A 13,420-nucleotide genomic window follows, 5' to 3' on the forward strand; every position below is an offset into this window, starting at 1 on the left:
AACTCCATGTTCTGCTTACTAGAACATTATAAATGTAACTGTAGACTATAGCTCTAACCAAAAGAATGGAGCACCTAATTCAATTAATGTTTCACTTAGTTGACATCTTACACAGCAAGTTCAGTGCCATATACTAAACTCAGGACAATCCCCAAACCCCAATGTTGTATATTTCTAGAATTACAGAAAGCCAACAGGAGAGGCCAATGAGTCAAGTATCAAAATGTTATCACTTTAAACCCATGATTAACAGATACTCTTATTGTTATGGCAACAATAACTAGGAAGTATGTGACAGAGCCTACCTAAGGATTATGCTGAAAACCCACCACCTAATTAAGGCAAATGTGTTATGGGGGCCGAGGAGCCAGTCTTTAGCAAACCTAGTTCACATTTACAGGATCATTATTCACTTGGGTTTGGTGACAGTTTAAATTCTCTAAGCAGGAGAGGAAGGGAGTTAATGCCAACTCCAAATATAACCATGAGGTAGAAGGTACTAGGCATAACCTATCTGAACCAACCTCTTGACCGAGCTCTGTGGTTATTTATACACTAGATGTGATTTCAGCTTACTATAAAGTCGTCTTCAGATCATAGATTGCCCTCATACCACTTCAAAGAAAAAAGCCATTTTTAAGAGACAGCACAGCTTTTTGACTCAAATGCAATGCTTAAATAAATGAAAAGTCATCACCCTTGGCTTCATTTACAAAGGAAGAAAACAACCTAAAATGAAGGTTTCAGAAGTACTTTATTTTCTCTTCAATATGCTATATTTTAGTGAATACATGATTCTTTGCCTTGGCATCACTTCTAAGTTGATTTCGACACAATCACTTGATTATTGTAGCAGCTGGCATGACTACTGATCTCTCCATTCCTTTGGGGTGACTCTGCCAACAGGAGACAGGTTCCATTCTATGCCAATTTGTGTTGCTGTCTGTAAGAATTAAAAGACTGTCAGTTATACATATTTAAACCACAGTCCATTCTCAACTTGGAAACTATTTCTTTAAAATTACAAAGAATTCTGCTTCTTAGGTTAACAGCAAACAGAATGCTACCAGGGATACAGTGCTTTTCATAGAGGTCAAAACCAACTGCTGTCCTAATTCTCCAAAGCAGTTTGCTTAACTCAACGTTCAGACTCGAGGGAAATGTTCTAAATCTGCACTGTCCAATACAGGAGTCACTGGCCACATCTGGCTGTTAAATACTTGGAATGTGGCTAGAAAAATGAGGAAATGAATTTTAAATTGTTCTTAATTCAAAATTATATTTTACATTTCCTTCCCCTTCAAAATCTTGCCTGTCAAGCACAACTACCTAAGAAAACTCATTTCAATATCTGACTTCAAGGCTGAGGTATAGATCATTAAAGGTGTATGAATATGCTTAGATACACAAGACTCTGGGTTCAATCCCCAGCACCAAAATTAATAGTATCTTTCATTTCAGGCAAGGAGATTGGACTGTCCCTTCTGTTTTACTGAGCTAGGGCTCCATGTGGTTCAGGGTAGCCTCAGACTTGCTACGTAGCTGAAGATGACCCCAACTCTTGATCCCCTGCACGTCTAGTGTTGGGATTCCAGATGTGTACCACTTCACTCAGCAATTTGTATTGCTTACACCCAAAATACATTGCTCAAAATTTCAAAATAACCACTTTTAACCAGAAAATACGTTGTTAAGCAACAGATGCAGAGCCCTGAAATATGGAAAACAAGTTACATTTCATCTATCAAGAAAATTATACTCAGGTTTTGGGTGGGGATTTTTTTGTTATTGTTTTTTGTTTGTTTGTTTTGGAGACAAAGTCAACTATGTAGCCCAAGCTGGCCTCACACTTGCTCTAGCTGCTTATTCTCCCAAGTGCTGGGATTGCAGGGAACTACAACCACACTGGTTTGTGCACCAGTTCGGATTACAGAATTTTAGAAGGAAATCTGATCACTGAAGTATATCCGGAAAGGTGACTCAAAATATGAAAATCCAAAAAATATAGATGTTTTAATCTTAACAAATTAAAGACACTATGCTAATGGTTTCTGGGATTTGGTTTGGTTTTTTAGTGCTGTGGATTGAACCCAGGGCCCCGTCAATGTCAAGTATGTGCTTTACAACCTACGACAGAAATCTTCGACTAGCTGATGGCTGTCATATGGAAATATGATGGGTCAGAATATCTGACCAGTCTAACCTCACAACTGCAATCCTCTTGTGTAAACCTCTCAAGGGCTGGGATTACAGGCATATACCACCATGCTTGGGCTCCACAAATAAGATCCTTCTAATAGCTACACAATATAGAAAAGGGCTGTCTTGTGATTCAACAAGCAATTTGTTACTAGAAACATTAAGAATAGAAGATGGGGGCTGGAGCAATGACTCAGCAGTTTGATTCTGGCTATACAGTTGCCTTGCTTGTTCTGCCTTGATAGAGTGTTCTAGCTATACACTTAAAAAGTTTTTGTTGTTTGTTTTTTCACAAAATAAAATTAATAAGAAAACGGGGCTGGAGAGATGGCTCAGAGGTTAAGAACACTGACTGCTCTTCCAGAGGTCCTGAGTTCAATTCCCAGCAACCACACGGTGGCTCACAACCATCTGTAATGAGATCTGGTGCCCTCTTCTGGCCTGCAGGCATACATGCTGACAGAATATTGTATACATAATAAAAACAAATCTTAAAAAAAAAAGATGGGTGAATGCTGAATGCAAATGAAGACATAACCCACATTGGGTGGATAGTCTTTCAAATCCCTCCTTCACTAGAAATTTAACATTCCCAATACATAGACTAGCTAAGAATAAAACAACTCTAAATGAAAAACCACTGACCTGAGTATAGCTCAATGACAGAGCACTTGCCTACCATGTACAAGACCCTGAGTTCAATCTCTAGCACTGCAAAAGAAGAAATAATCATTCCAGGAATTATCTGTCCTTAGGCAAGAGGCTTGCTGATCAGGGACATTTTTTGTTTCATGGATTGGATCTCTTTGGCATAGTAATTAAAGTGTAACTTTGACTCTCACACTATGTAGACCACACTGGTCTCGAACTTTCAGAAACTTTAGTGACCATCCAGACTCTGCCTCAGAGGTGCTAGAATTACAGGTATGGACCTCCATGCTGGGGAGATTCCTGCATTTTTAAATGAGCTCCCAGGAAACTGCCCTGCAGCTCAAAAGGAGAGCACTTACCTAGCATATGAAAGGCCTGGAGATTAAATCCCAGTGCCATGCCACAAAATAAAGTGCTTCAAGGAGTTTGAAAATAAAAAAAAAAGAAATAATCAACTAGTAGTACTTACATATGTCCATGTAGAAACACAGAAGAGGAATCCACCTGCTAATATAGCATTTCCATATTTGTCATGGAAATCAGGTGCCCGTTTCTGGTGGCTCTGCCTAGCTACCACTTGCTGAATGCTTCGAACTTAAAAAAGAACACAGAAATATATGTGTCAATTATTAAAACAGAGAGAACACAACTACAAAGCAGGAAAGGTAGTGAACGCTACATACTATGCAATTCAACTAAATGTTAACCACATTACACATAGGAATAAGTGGCCTGGAGGTGGTAGTGCACACCTTTGATCCCAGCACTTGGGAGGCAGAGGTAGGTGGAGCTCTGTGAGTTTGAGGCCAGCCTGGTCTACAGAGAGAGTTCCAGGACAGCCAGGGCTAGATAGGGAAACTCTTGTCTCAAAAAAAAAAAAAAAAAAAAAAAAAGAAAAGAAAGAGAGAAAAGAACAAGTAAGCACCTTCTCAAATGCTCTGAAAATGAAATGCCAGGCCCTGGGGTTCACATCTGTAATCTCAGCACTTGGGAAACTGACAGGAGAATTGCCACGAGTTCAAAGCCAAACTGAGTAACACAGTGAATTCCAGGCTAGACTGAGCTAGAGAAATGCTCTATCTCAAAAATATACACATGGTAAACTGACATGCAGACAGAAGCAGGATTAAATAAATACAACAAAGTGTTAACACATAATGGTGAATGTTCTTCATGCTAGTCTCAATTTTCTGGATTCCCAGAATAAAAAGTTGGAGGACAGGAATGATAGCACACACCTTTTAATCTAAGCTCTCCAAGGCAGAGGCAGGCAGCTCTCTTTGAGTTCAAGTATAGCCAGCCTGATCTATATAGTAAGTTCCAAGCCAGCTAGAGCTATACAGTGATATCCTGTCTCAATAAATGGTTGGAGGAAAAGAAAAATTGGAAATGTATGTCAGTAATGGTTTATTGGATACAACTCATTAATTTGAATTATCTCTGACTTCAATTTTCACTAAAATTTACTCAACATTGCTCAATAAAATAAAGTATAAAAGGGAAAATAAACTCAAAATTATCACATTAATACATATCAAATGTTTATCACCTTAAAATTACAACAAAATATCTCCAAACTATGGCAAGCCAAATTTTAAAACAATTAGAAATGAATAAGGCTTGATTATATAATAAGAGTATATATTTGTAATCCCAGCACTTGGAAGATGGAAGTGAGATCAGGAGTTAGCCTAGAATGCATGAGACCCTGTCTCAAAAAAATAAGAGTATAGGGGGCTAGAGAGATGGCTCGGTGGGTAAGAGTAGGCTGCTCTTCTAGAGGACCTGGGTTCAATTCCCGACACCCACATGGCAGCTCACACCTGTCTGTACCTCCAGTTCCAGGGGATCTGACACCGTCACACAGACATACATGCAGGCAAAACACTAATACACATAAAATAATTTTTAAAATGGAATATATAAAAATGTGTAAGATAGAGATTTTATCATTGGGTAATTTCTAGCCTAGAAGTGAATATTATATCTAAAGACAAAAATCACTGTAGTACAAGAAAGTAGAATTAACTAAGTACTTTGAAAGGCAGGGAGCATTGTTTATATAGATGTAGAAAAGTAGAATTAAAATTGACAGAGATAGACAGATCTACTGTACAAGAAAGCCAATCAAGTTTTGATGAAGAACAAGGTATATAGGCAGGTTAATAATGAATAAAACTAGAAAGAAGTGGTAAATACCAAGAAAAGCTATTAGTTTTGTTTTTGTCTTTCCTCTCCAATCTAGGTATTACGTACGTCCTTATTGTTTTAAGGGTCTTTAAAGGTGCTTACAGATACAGTGGAAAGAGAGCAATGTTGATCTGAGACGTGTTGGTTCACACCTGTACTCTGAGCCCTTGGAAAGCTAAGGAAGAAAAATTGCACTCAATTTTAATGCCAGCCTGGACTAGAGTGAGACCATTTCAAAAATAAAATAAAAATGCTGTCCACTCACTCACACTTAAAAACCTAATAGTTTCAGGCTGGGATGAGCGCTCAGTGGCAGAGCTTTGGGTTCAAACCCCATCACCTCCCAAAAATAAGATAAAAATAATGGTCTCTACGTGGTATAATCATGATAACTACTCAACCATCATATAGTTCTTTAGCTGTTTTACTTAGCTTTCATTTTCACCTTTAACCAGCCACACCCAGAGAAATGGAGTTCAGTTGGTGTAGTGCTTGCTGAGCATTCCCTAGACTTGATCCCTAATGCTGCAGAAACACACACACAATTAAGTCTATAAAGGTACTAAAGTACTTGTAAGCCCACCACTTGGGAAATGGAGGCAAGAGGATCCTCAATTACAAGTTGAGGATCATCCTTGGCTATATATTAAGTTGGAGGTCAACCTAGTCTACATAAGACCATCAGATAACAGCCACATCCAGAATAAGCAAATTCATAAATATTTCATAATGTATTCTGCCCCTAGAACACTTAAAGGTGAGTATAAGAATTCAACACTGAGAAACAAAACACACAAACTCTTAAGATAACCTTTTCCTGCAGTATAAAAATCCCTAAATCACTTAAAGGTCAAATAAATTGAGATTACCAAACTGTTGTTTCAACACTGATTTACCAAGTGGATTTCCTTAAGTCTCTGCTCTATAAAAAAAAAAGGTGTGTGTGTGGGGAGACGGTGTTTACTGACCAGAGACCGGTTAAATTTCTTATGAAATATGTATTATTTACTAATCTCTGTTTTTCAAAAACAAGAAAACAAGCTCATAAAGTTAAATGATTTGCCCAAAGTGAAAGAAATAATAAATACATTTGTGGCATCACATCAGATGGTTTCTATTTTTTTTTCAATTATTCCTAAAGTATTTCAGTGTTTAGAACATAATTTGTGATACTCCTAATATTGCTGTAAAATAAAAATAAAAACATGCTTAGAAAAGCAAGCTAAAGGTAGTTGTGTAAAGTCACCTCTACTCACATTACTGAAGGTCACCTTCAAAGAAAAGCAATTATGAAAATGATTTTTTTCTCTCCAATCCAATGCATTCTCCATATACAACGCCAATCTCAATTTTCCACGTATTTGCCTTACTTTCAAACAGGAAAAAATGACCACGATCGTTTTCACAATAGTTACTAGTCCGTTTATAACCTACAGATGGCTAAAGCTGCCAGGCTACCACTTAGGATTTCCCCTTGCTATGAATCCAGGTGAGGTAGATTTAGTGTCCTACAACCGTTACAGTACAAGATCAGTTCCTCTATTTGGGTTAACAAATAAATACAATCCCAAAGCTAAAAATTAGAACATCGCTTAAGGAGAACTAGGTGTCCGCCAAGCGTTCTTCCTGGAAATCATAGGTCCCTGAAGAATGGGAATGCAGAACTAGGCTAGGAACACAACGACGGGATGATAAAGCCACTGTCCCGGCTACCGCTGTCACTGCTATCTTCCCAGTGACTTGAGACCACGCTGAGGACCGTGCACCTAGAATTAAAAGTGCAGGATACTGGAAGAGGAAAAGGGCACGAAAGCACGAGGACAGACCGATCCGCGGCAGCTGTAAAGGACTCGCCCACGTTATCTGCTCACCTTGGAGACGGCTTACTGCGTTTTTGACAAAGGGCAACATCGCGGAGAAGAAGATGGAAATGCGGTGACCGCAGCACTGCCTGAGTGCAAATTCGCCCCAGCTACCCTTGCAAAGAGCCCTGAAAAACAAAATGGCTTTCAGTAGGGATTCCGAACGGTATTTGGGGAGAGCTCGCGAGATTTGGCGGTTGACCTATAGAAATTGTGATCCTGTTTCCTGCGAGGGAAAAGAAAGGCCTTTGGGAAATGTAGTTTCGAGCTTCATAAGGGCCATAGACTAGTATTCATTGAAAACTGAGATAATTCTTTAAAGGAAGGTTTAGGACTCTACAAAAGAGAGCTGAGAGACACTGACCTTACATAAGGCACCAGCTTCAAGATTGTGTAAAAACTCCAGAGGTTTGGGTCTGGTGTCTCACTTCAAACTATTGTCACTTCAAATTTTTCATTTTCTGTTTCCTATTACCTATACTAATTGGCTTAACTTTTAATGATTTTTTTTGTAATTTTTTTGGGAGGGGTGATTGAGACAGGGTCTCTCTATGTAGTTTTAGCTGTCCTGGAACTCTCTATATAGACCAGGCTGGTCTCTAACGCACAGAGATCCTCCTGCCTCTGCCTCCCAAATGCTAGAATTAAAGGTGTGCACCACCATGCTCGTTTTAATTTTTAATCTTGAAATAACTCCAAATTTAGAAAAAGCCTGCAAAATTGCTTTGTTTTATTTTTGTTAAAAAAAAAATTAAAGGCTGGATATGGTGGTGCACGCCTTTAATCCCAGCACTCTTGAAGCAGAAGCAGGCAGATCTCTGCGAGCTTGAGGCCAGCCTGGTCTACATAGTGAATTCCATACAGCCAGGGTCATATAAAGAGACATTCTTTTTTTTTTTTCCTTTTTCTTTTTCTTTTTTTTCTTTTTTTCTTTTTTCTTTTCTTTTTTTTTTTTTTTTTTTTGGATTTGGTTTTTCAAGACAGGGTTTTCTCTGTGTAGCTTTGCAACTTTCCTGGATCTCGCTCTGTAGCCCAGGCTGGCCTCGAACTCACAAAGATCTGCCTGGCCTGGATTTAAACCCCTGGGATTAAAGGTGTGCACCACCACCACCACCAGGCTAAAGAGACATTCTTAAAGCCAGGTATAGTAGCATAATCTATAATCCCAGCACTCAAGATGGTGCAATAGAACAATTCCAAATTCAACTCCAGTGGATCCAACACCTTTTCCTGGACTTCAAGGGAATATGCATAATCAAAGTTTTAAAATGCTTTTAAAACAGAGATAGTAGCCTGGCGGTGGTGGCACATGCCTTTAATCCCAGCACTCGGAAAACAGAAGCAGGTGGATCTCTATGAGTTCCAGGCCAGCCTGGGCCACAGATTGAATTCCAGGACAGGCACCAAAGCTACACAAAAAAAACCCTGTCTCGAAAAACAAAAGCAAAAAACAGAGATAGTATACAATTTATTGTAATCAACACTTGGTGGACAGAAGAGAGGATGACCTACAAGACCAAGGGTAGCTTGGGCTACATAGTGAGGTCTAAGCCAGCCAGGGCTAGATAGAAAGACCGTGTTTCAAAAAAGACAAGGAAAATAAAAATAAAAAAGGAAAAATAACTAAGTTGCTAGCCAGATGCATATCTATACTCCCTCCTCAGAAGGTGAATGCAAGAAGAACAGAAGTCCAAGGCCATCCTCCACCGCAAAGCCTTCAATGCCTGAGATCCTGTCACCAAATAGGAAAACAATAAGATAAAATAAAATATTGAATGAATCTGAACCTTTGAGGTGAATATTTCCAGTATAATTGATTTAATCTTTCTCCATTTTGGGTACCTTCATAATAAAATATTAAAAGGACAGGATAGTGTATTTTGTCTTTTTCATGTATTTACATATGTGATACATTTTTTTTCCCAGAGCTGAGGACCAAACCCAGGGCTTTGTGCATGCTAGGCAAGCGCTCTACCACTGAGCTAAATCCCCAAACCCCATATGTGATATATATCTATATATCTATATATCTATATATCTATATCTATATATATATATATATATATGACTGTTGTATGACCACAATATAGTTACCAAATTGAAAAAAAGCTCTGATATAATACAGCTTATATTCCAATTTCACCAGGTTTTTCCAAGATCTTTATCCAGAATTCAATCTAAACCTCAACATTGAATTTAGTTACCATGTATCTTTAGACTCCTTTAAAAATCTATTGTTTTTCAGCCTTTCTTTGTCTTTCTGGCATTAATTTTTTTTATCCATAGACATAAGCTTGTTGTCTCAGTTTTACAAATGAAGAGAGTAAGATGCAGAATTCTTTTTTTTTTTTTTTTTGGTTTTTCGAGACAAGGTTTCTCTGTGTAGCTTTGCGCCTTTTCCTGGAACTCACTTGGTAGTCCAGGCTGGCCTCGAACTCACAGAGATCCGCCTGCCTCTGCCTCCCGAGTGCTGGGATTAAAGGCGTGCGCCACCACCGCCCGGCAAGATGCAGAATTCTTAAGTGATCTTGCTCAAGCTCGGATCAAGATTAATGTGAAGCAATTATAGTGTTTGAACTAGTAATGATGATGCTTAGGACTCTATGTGTCTGTGCTCTGATTTTTGAAAAATATAGACTGTTGATTTATCAACTTGCCTCTTTGTTTTTGAGTGATTCCATTCAATTTATGTACATCTGGCAAGAATACTATGGGGCCGGCGGTGGTGGCACATGCCTTTAATCCCAGAACTCAGGAGGCAGAGCCAGTCGGATCTCTGTGAGTTGGAAGCCAGCCTGGGCTACAGAGGTAGTTCCATAGACAGCCAGGACTGTTACACAGAGAAACTCTGTCTCGAAATAAATTAAATAAATAAATATGTTTAAAAAAGAAAGTATGCAGCTTTAGCATGTCCCATTATTGACAGTATGAACTTTAATCATTTAATTAAAGCACTGTGCTCCAGATTTATACACTTTAAAATCACTACACTCTCTTTGTAATTAAAAAGTATCTTGTGAGGAAAGGAGGGTTGTGTGCAAAAAAAAAAAAAAAAAAAAAAAAAGAGTAACATAAAGAATGCATTGTGACTCTCCTGTTCTGAATCAAGCTTCCATCCACTGTGTTTTATTATTATAGCCATTGGTGATTCTGTACCATATTCTGTCCAAATTGTCATATACCTGAAGCAGTCTAAGTCAGCATACAACAAAGACACTCAAACACCCATGCTTATTTTGGTATGTTTGTTTATGTATGTGTTTGTTTCGTTGTTTGAGACAAGATCTCATCCTGTAGCCCATGCTGACTTGGAATTTACTATGTAGCCAAGGCTGGTCTCAAGGCCTGCTTCAGCTTCCCAAGAGCTGCGATTATAGATGTGAGCTGCCACACTTTTAATTTAACCATTTTAAAATTTTGAGATAAGCTCTAAGTTGCCCACATTGCTGTTAACTCACTCTGTAGTTCAGGCAGACATTGAACTTACAAACCTCCTGCTTCAGCTTCCCAAGTAGCTGGAATTAAGCTGCCCTATGAGGCCCAGCTTAATATTTTCATATCCTATTTTCATATGTTTTTCTCTTCTTTGAAACTGGGACTCACCATGTAACCCAAGTGGGCCTCAAACTTTTGATTCTCGTGCTTTCAGCCTGCCAAGTGCTGGGATTCCTTGCATGGGCCACCACATATGGCTATTGCATTCTCTGTCTCTGTCTCTTCTCTCTGTTTTCTTGAGACAGGGTCTCTTGTAGCTCAGGGTGGAACTCCCTATGTAGCCCAGGCTAATACTGAACCCCTGCTCCTCTTGCCTCTATCTCTTGAGTGAGTGGATTGCAGGTCACCATGGTCATCTTCTTTCCTGTCTCTTTATGTTGAGACCAGTTACTTTCCTCTCATATCTCCTTAACTCTCCAAATAGTGGAATAACTCTGTGGGGATTTTGCTTTCCCATAGGACCTGAAAGAGTAATCACATAATATGTTCCGCACACTCAAAATAAATGCAACTTGGGCTTGGGATGCAGCCCTGTGGTAAAATGCTTGCCTAGCTCGAGTGGGGTCCTGTACTAAATCCCCTGCACTGCAAAATAAATAAATCCAACTTATAAATAGGTTGCTTTTATTTTACTATCATTTTTTATTTTTCTTCTTGAGGGCATTATTATTATCTAGTGAATCACTTCTGTCTTATAATGCTCTATAATACAGTAAACAGAACTGGACCAAAAAATGGAATCTTCCTCAGCTGTAAAGCATTATCTTTAATTTTAGATGAGTATTGGATATTTGATGAAAACTGGCTGAGATCACTGAAGATCCTTAAAAAGAGGGAAATGCTTCTTCACAATCTTACTTTTGCTCCCACCAATAAAACAAACTAAATAGTAAAAAGACATGGGCTGTCTGTAAAGCCCTCTTGGTCCTCTAAGTTTTTAGTGAAGAGTTTTAAAATATCATTAATAAATTTAAAAAATTTCTTTAGGGTCCATGACGATTGTCTTTGTGTAGTTCCAAACTTAGTATATATGCTGCCAAGAAGGCAAAAAAAAAAAATCCACTTTTAAAATTTTTATTTGCGTGTGTGTGTGTGTGTGTGTGTGTGTGTGTGTGTGTGTGTGTGTAGGCACACGTATACTTCTGGTGCATATGTGGAGGTCAGAGGACAATGTGCAAGAGTTGGTTCCCTTTCTACCTTGTGGACCTTGTGGAACTCAAATTGGGTTTGGCAGCAGGTGTCTTTACCAGCTGTGCTGAGCTAGCTCACCAGTCCACACTTTTGAGAGGTCTAGATTTGTAGCCCAGGCTGGCCTCAAACTTGTAGCAATCTAGCCTCAGCCTCCCAGTGCCTAGATTACAGTTTTTACTTTTTTCTTTCATTTTGATTTTAAATACTTTAGGGTCTCAGCTCCTATCACTCACGTGAGTGGGTACTAATAGGTTTTCTGTTCCCTGATAGTAGGGTTCTCGGCCAACTTAGTAAGTCAGATCAAGCCAAATTGAAAACGTAGAACCGGTTTATTTTAGCAAAGCTATTCTTGGGTGGGATCTCCAGTCCCAGAGATGAGTCGGGAGAAGCAAGGGAATTATATAGCCTGTAGGTGATGATGTGTCATCTCCCTAGACTCTTTTGTTTTTCTTATGTCAGTCACAAGCTGGGTTTGTGTCCAAGTATGGTCAAAAGCTGGAATGTTTAGGTGGGGACTTGGGCTGCTGGTGGCAACAGGGGAGGAACTTGCAATAGTTGCAACAGGTTTCCATATCTAGCCCTGACTGGCTGTTCTGGAACTCACTCTGTAGGCCAGGTTAGCCTTGAATTCACAGATCCGCCTGCCTCTGCCTCCTGAGTGCTGGGATTAAAGGCATGCGCCACCATGCCTAGCTAGAATATTTTTAAGTTTTTTATTCTTTTAAATCATATATGTTTGTGTCTGTTTCAGTATGTACACTGAGAACAGATGTCTGAGGAGGCCATGAAATCCTGGGCCCAAGAGCCGGAGTTGCAGGCAATTGTGAGCACCTCAACATGGGTAATGGGAACAGAACTCGAGCCATCTGCAAGAGCAGTACGCACCGAAAAAACAAAGAAAGCCCAGCGGTGGTGGCACACGCCTTTCATCCCAGGAGGCAGAGGCAGACAGATCTATGATTTCCAAGGGCAGCCTGGTCTACAAAGCGAGATCCAGAACAGCCAGGGCTGTTATACAGAGAAACCCTGTCTCAAAAAAACAAAACAAAACAAACAAATTACTGTGTGTATATGAATGTTTTGGCTGCATGGATGTATGTGTACCAGGTCCCTGCGGATATCAGAATAAGGCATCAGATCCCCTGGAACTGGAATCTTGGTCGGTTGTTAGCTGCTATGTGGATGCTGGGAGCATCCTCTGCAAGAAGAGTTAAATATTCTTAACTGTTGAGACATTTCTCCAACCCCTCTTCCAGAATATTATACTAAATCAGTAGGTTTCAAAAAAAATCGCTTTTTTGATGTAAGATCTCTTGTAGCCCAGGCTAGACTGGAACTCTGAAGGTTTGTTTAATTTCTTGAACTCCTAATCCTCCTGCCTCCATTTCCACCTCCCAAATGCTGAGATTTTGGTTGTGAGAAACGACAAGGGCTCTTTTTTTTTTTTTTTTTTGAGACAATCTTACATTGCTCAGGCTGACCTGGAACCCTGGCAATGTAGCCAAAGATGACATTGAACTCTTGGTGCTCTTGCCTTCACATTCCAAACCAAATGGTTGGATTAGAGGCTTGCGTTACTGAGACGAGCTCGAATTTCAAACAATTCTTAACGAACGCTTTCTGGAAGACGATTCCATTTTTAAACGTACAAATCATTTTGTACAACGCCTCCCCTCCTCCCTCCCCCAACAAAAGCGCAGCCTTTCACAGCTGCGCATGCGCGTTGATAGTCGCTAACGGCGACGTCTTTACGCACCACGAAAGGGGCGGTGCAGCCTTTTTAGCAGACCAATAAGAAACCTCCAGATTATCCTTTCCCTATTGGCTCCCTG

The 13,420-nt window shown here is 39.5% G+C and overlaps 1 protein-coding gene across 1 annotated transcript; it reads right to left on the reverse strand.

The window, feature by feature from the left end:
• Nucleotides 1–735: 735 nt before the first annotated feature.
• Cox7b (cytochrome c oxidase subunit 7B) lies at nt 736–7,072 on the reverse strand. Its single transcript, XM_006992606.3, has 3 exons — nt 6,912–7,072; nt 3,320–3,444; nt 736–943 (listed from the first exon to the last, which is right to left on the reverse strand). The coding sequence occupies exons 1-3, from the start codon at nt 6,949–6,951 to the stop codon at nt 866–868; spliced, it is 243 nt and encodes an 80-aa protein (XP_006992668.1). The 5' UTR covers nt 6,952–7,072; the 3' UTR covers nt 736–865.
• Between the last annotated feature and the right edge of the window lie 6,348 nt (nt 7,073–13,420).

The sequence above is a fragment of the Peromyscus maniculatus genome, chromosome X (assembly GCF_049852395.1).
Source record: "Peromyscus maniculatus bairdii isolate BWxNUB_F1_BW_parent chromosome X, HU_Pman_BW_mat_3.1, whole genome shotgun sequence".
Taxonomy (NCBI): Eukaryota; Metazoa; Chordata; class Mammalia; order Rodentia; family Cricetidae; genus Peromyscus; species Peromyscus maniculatus.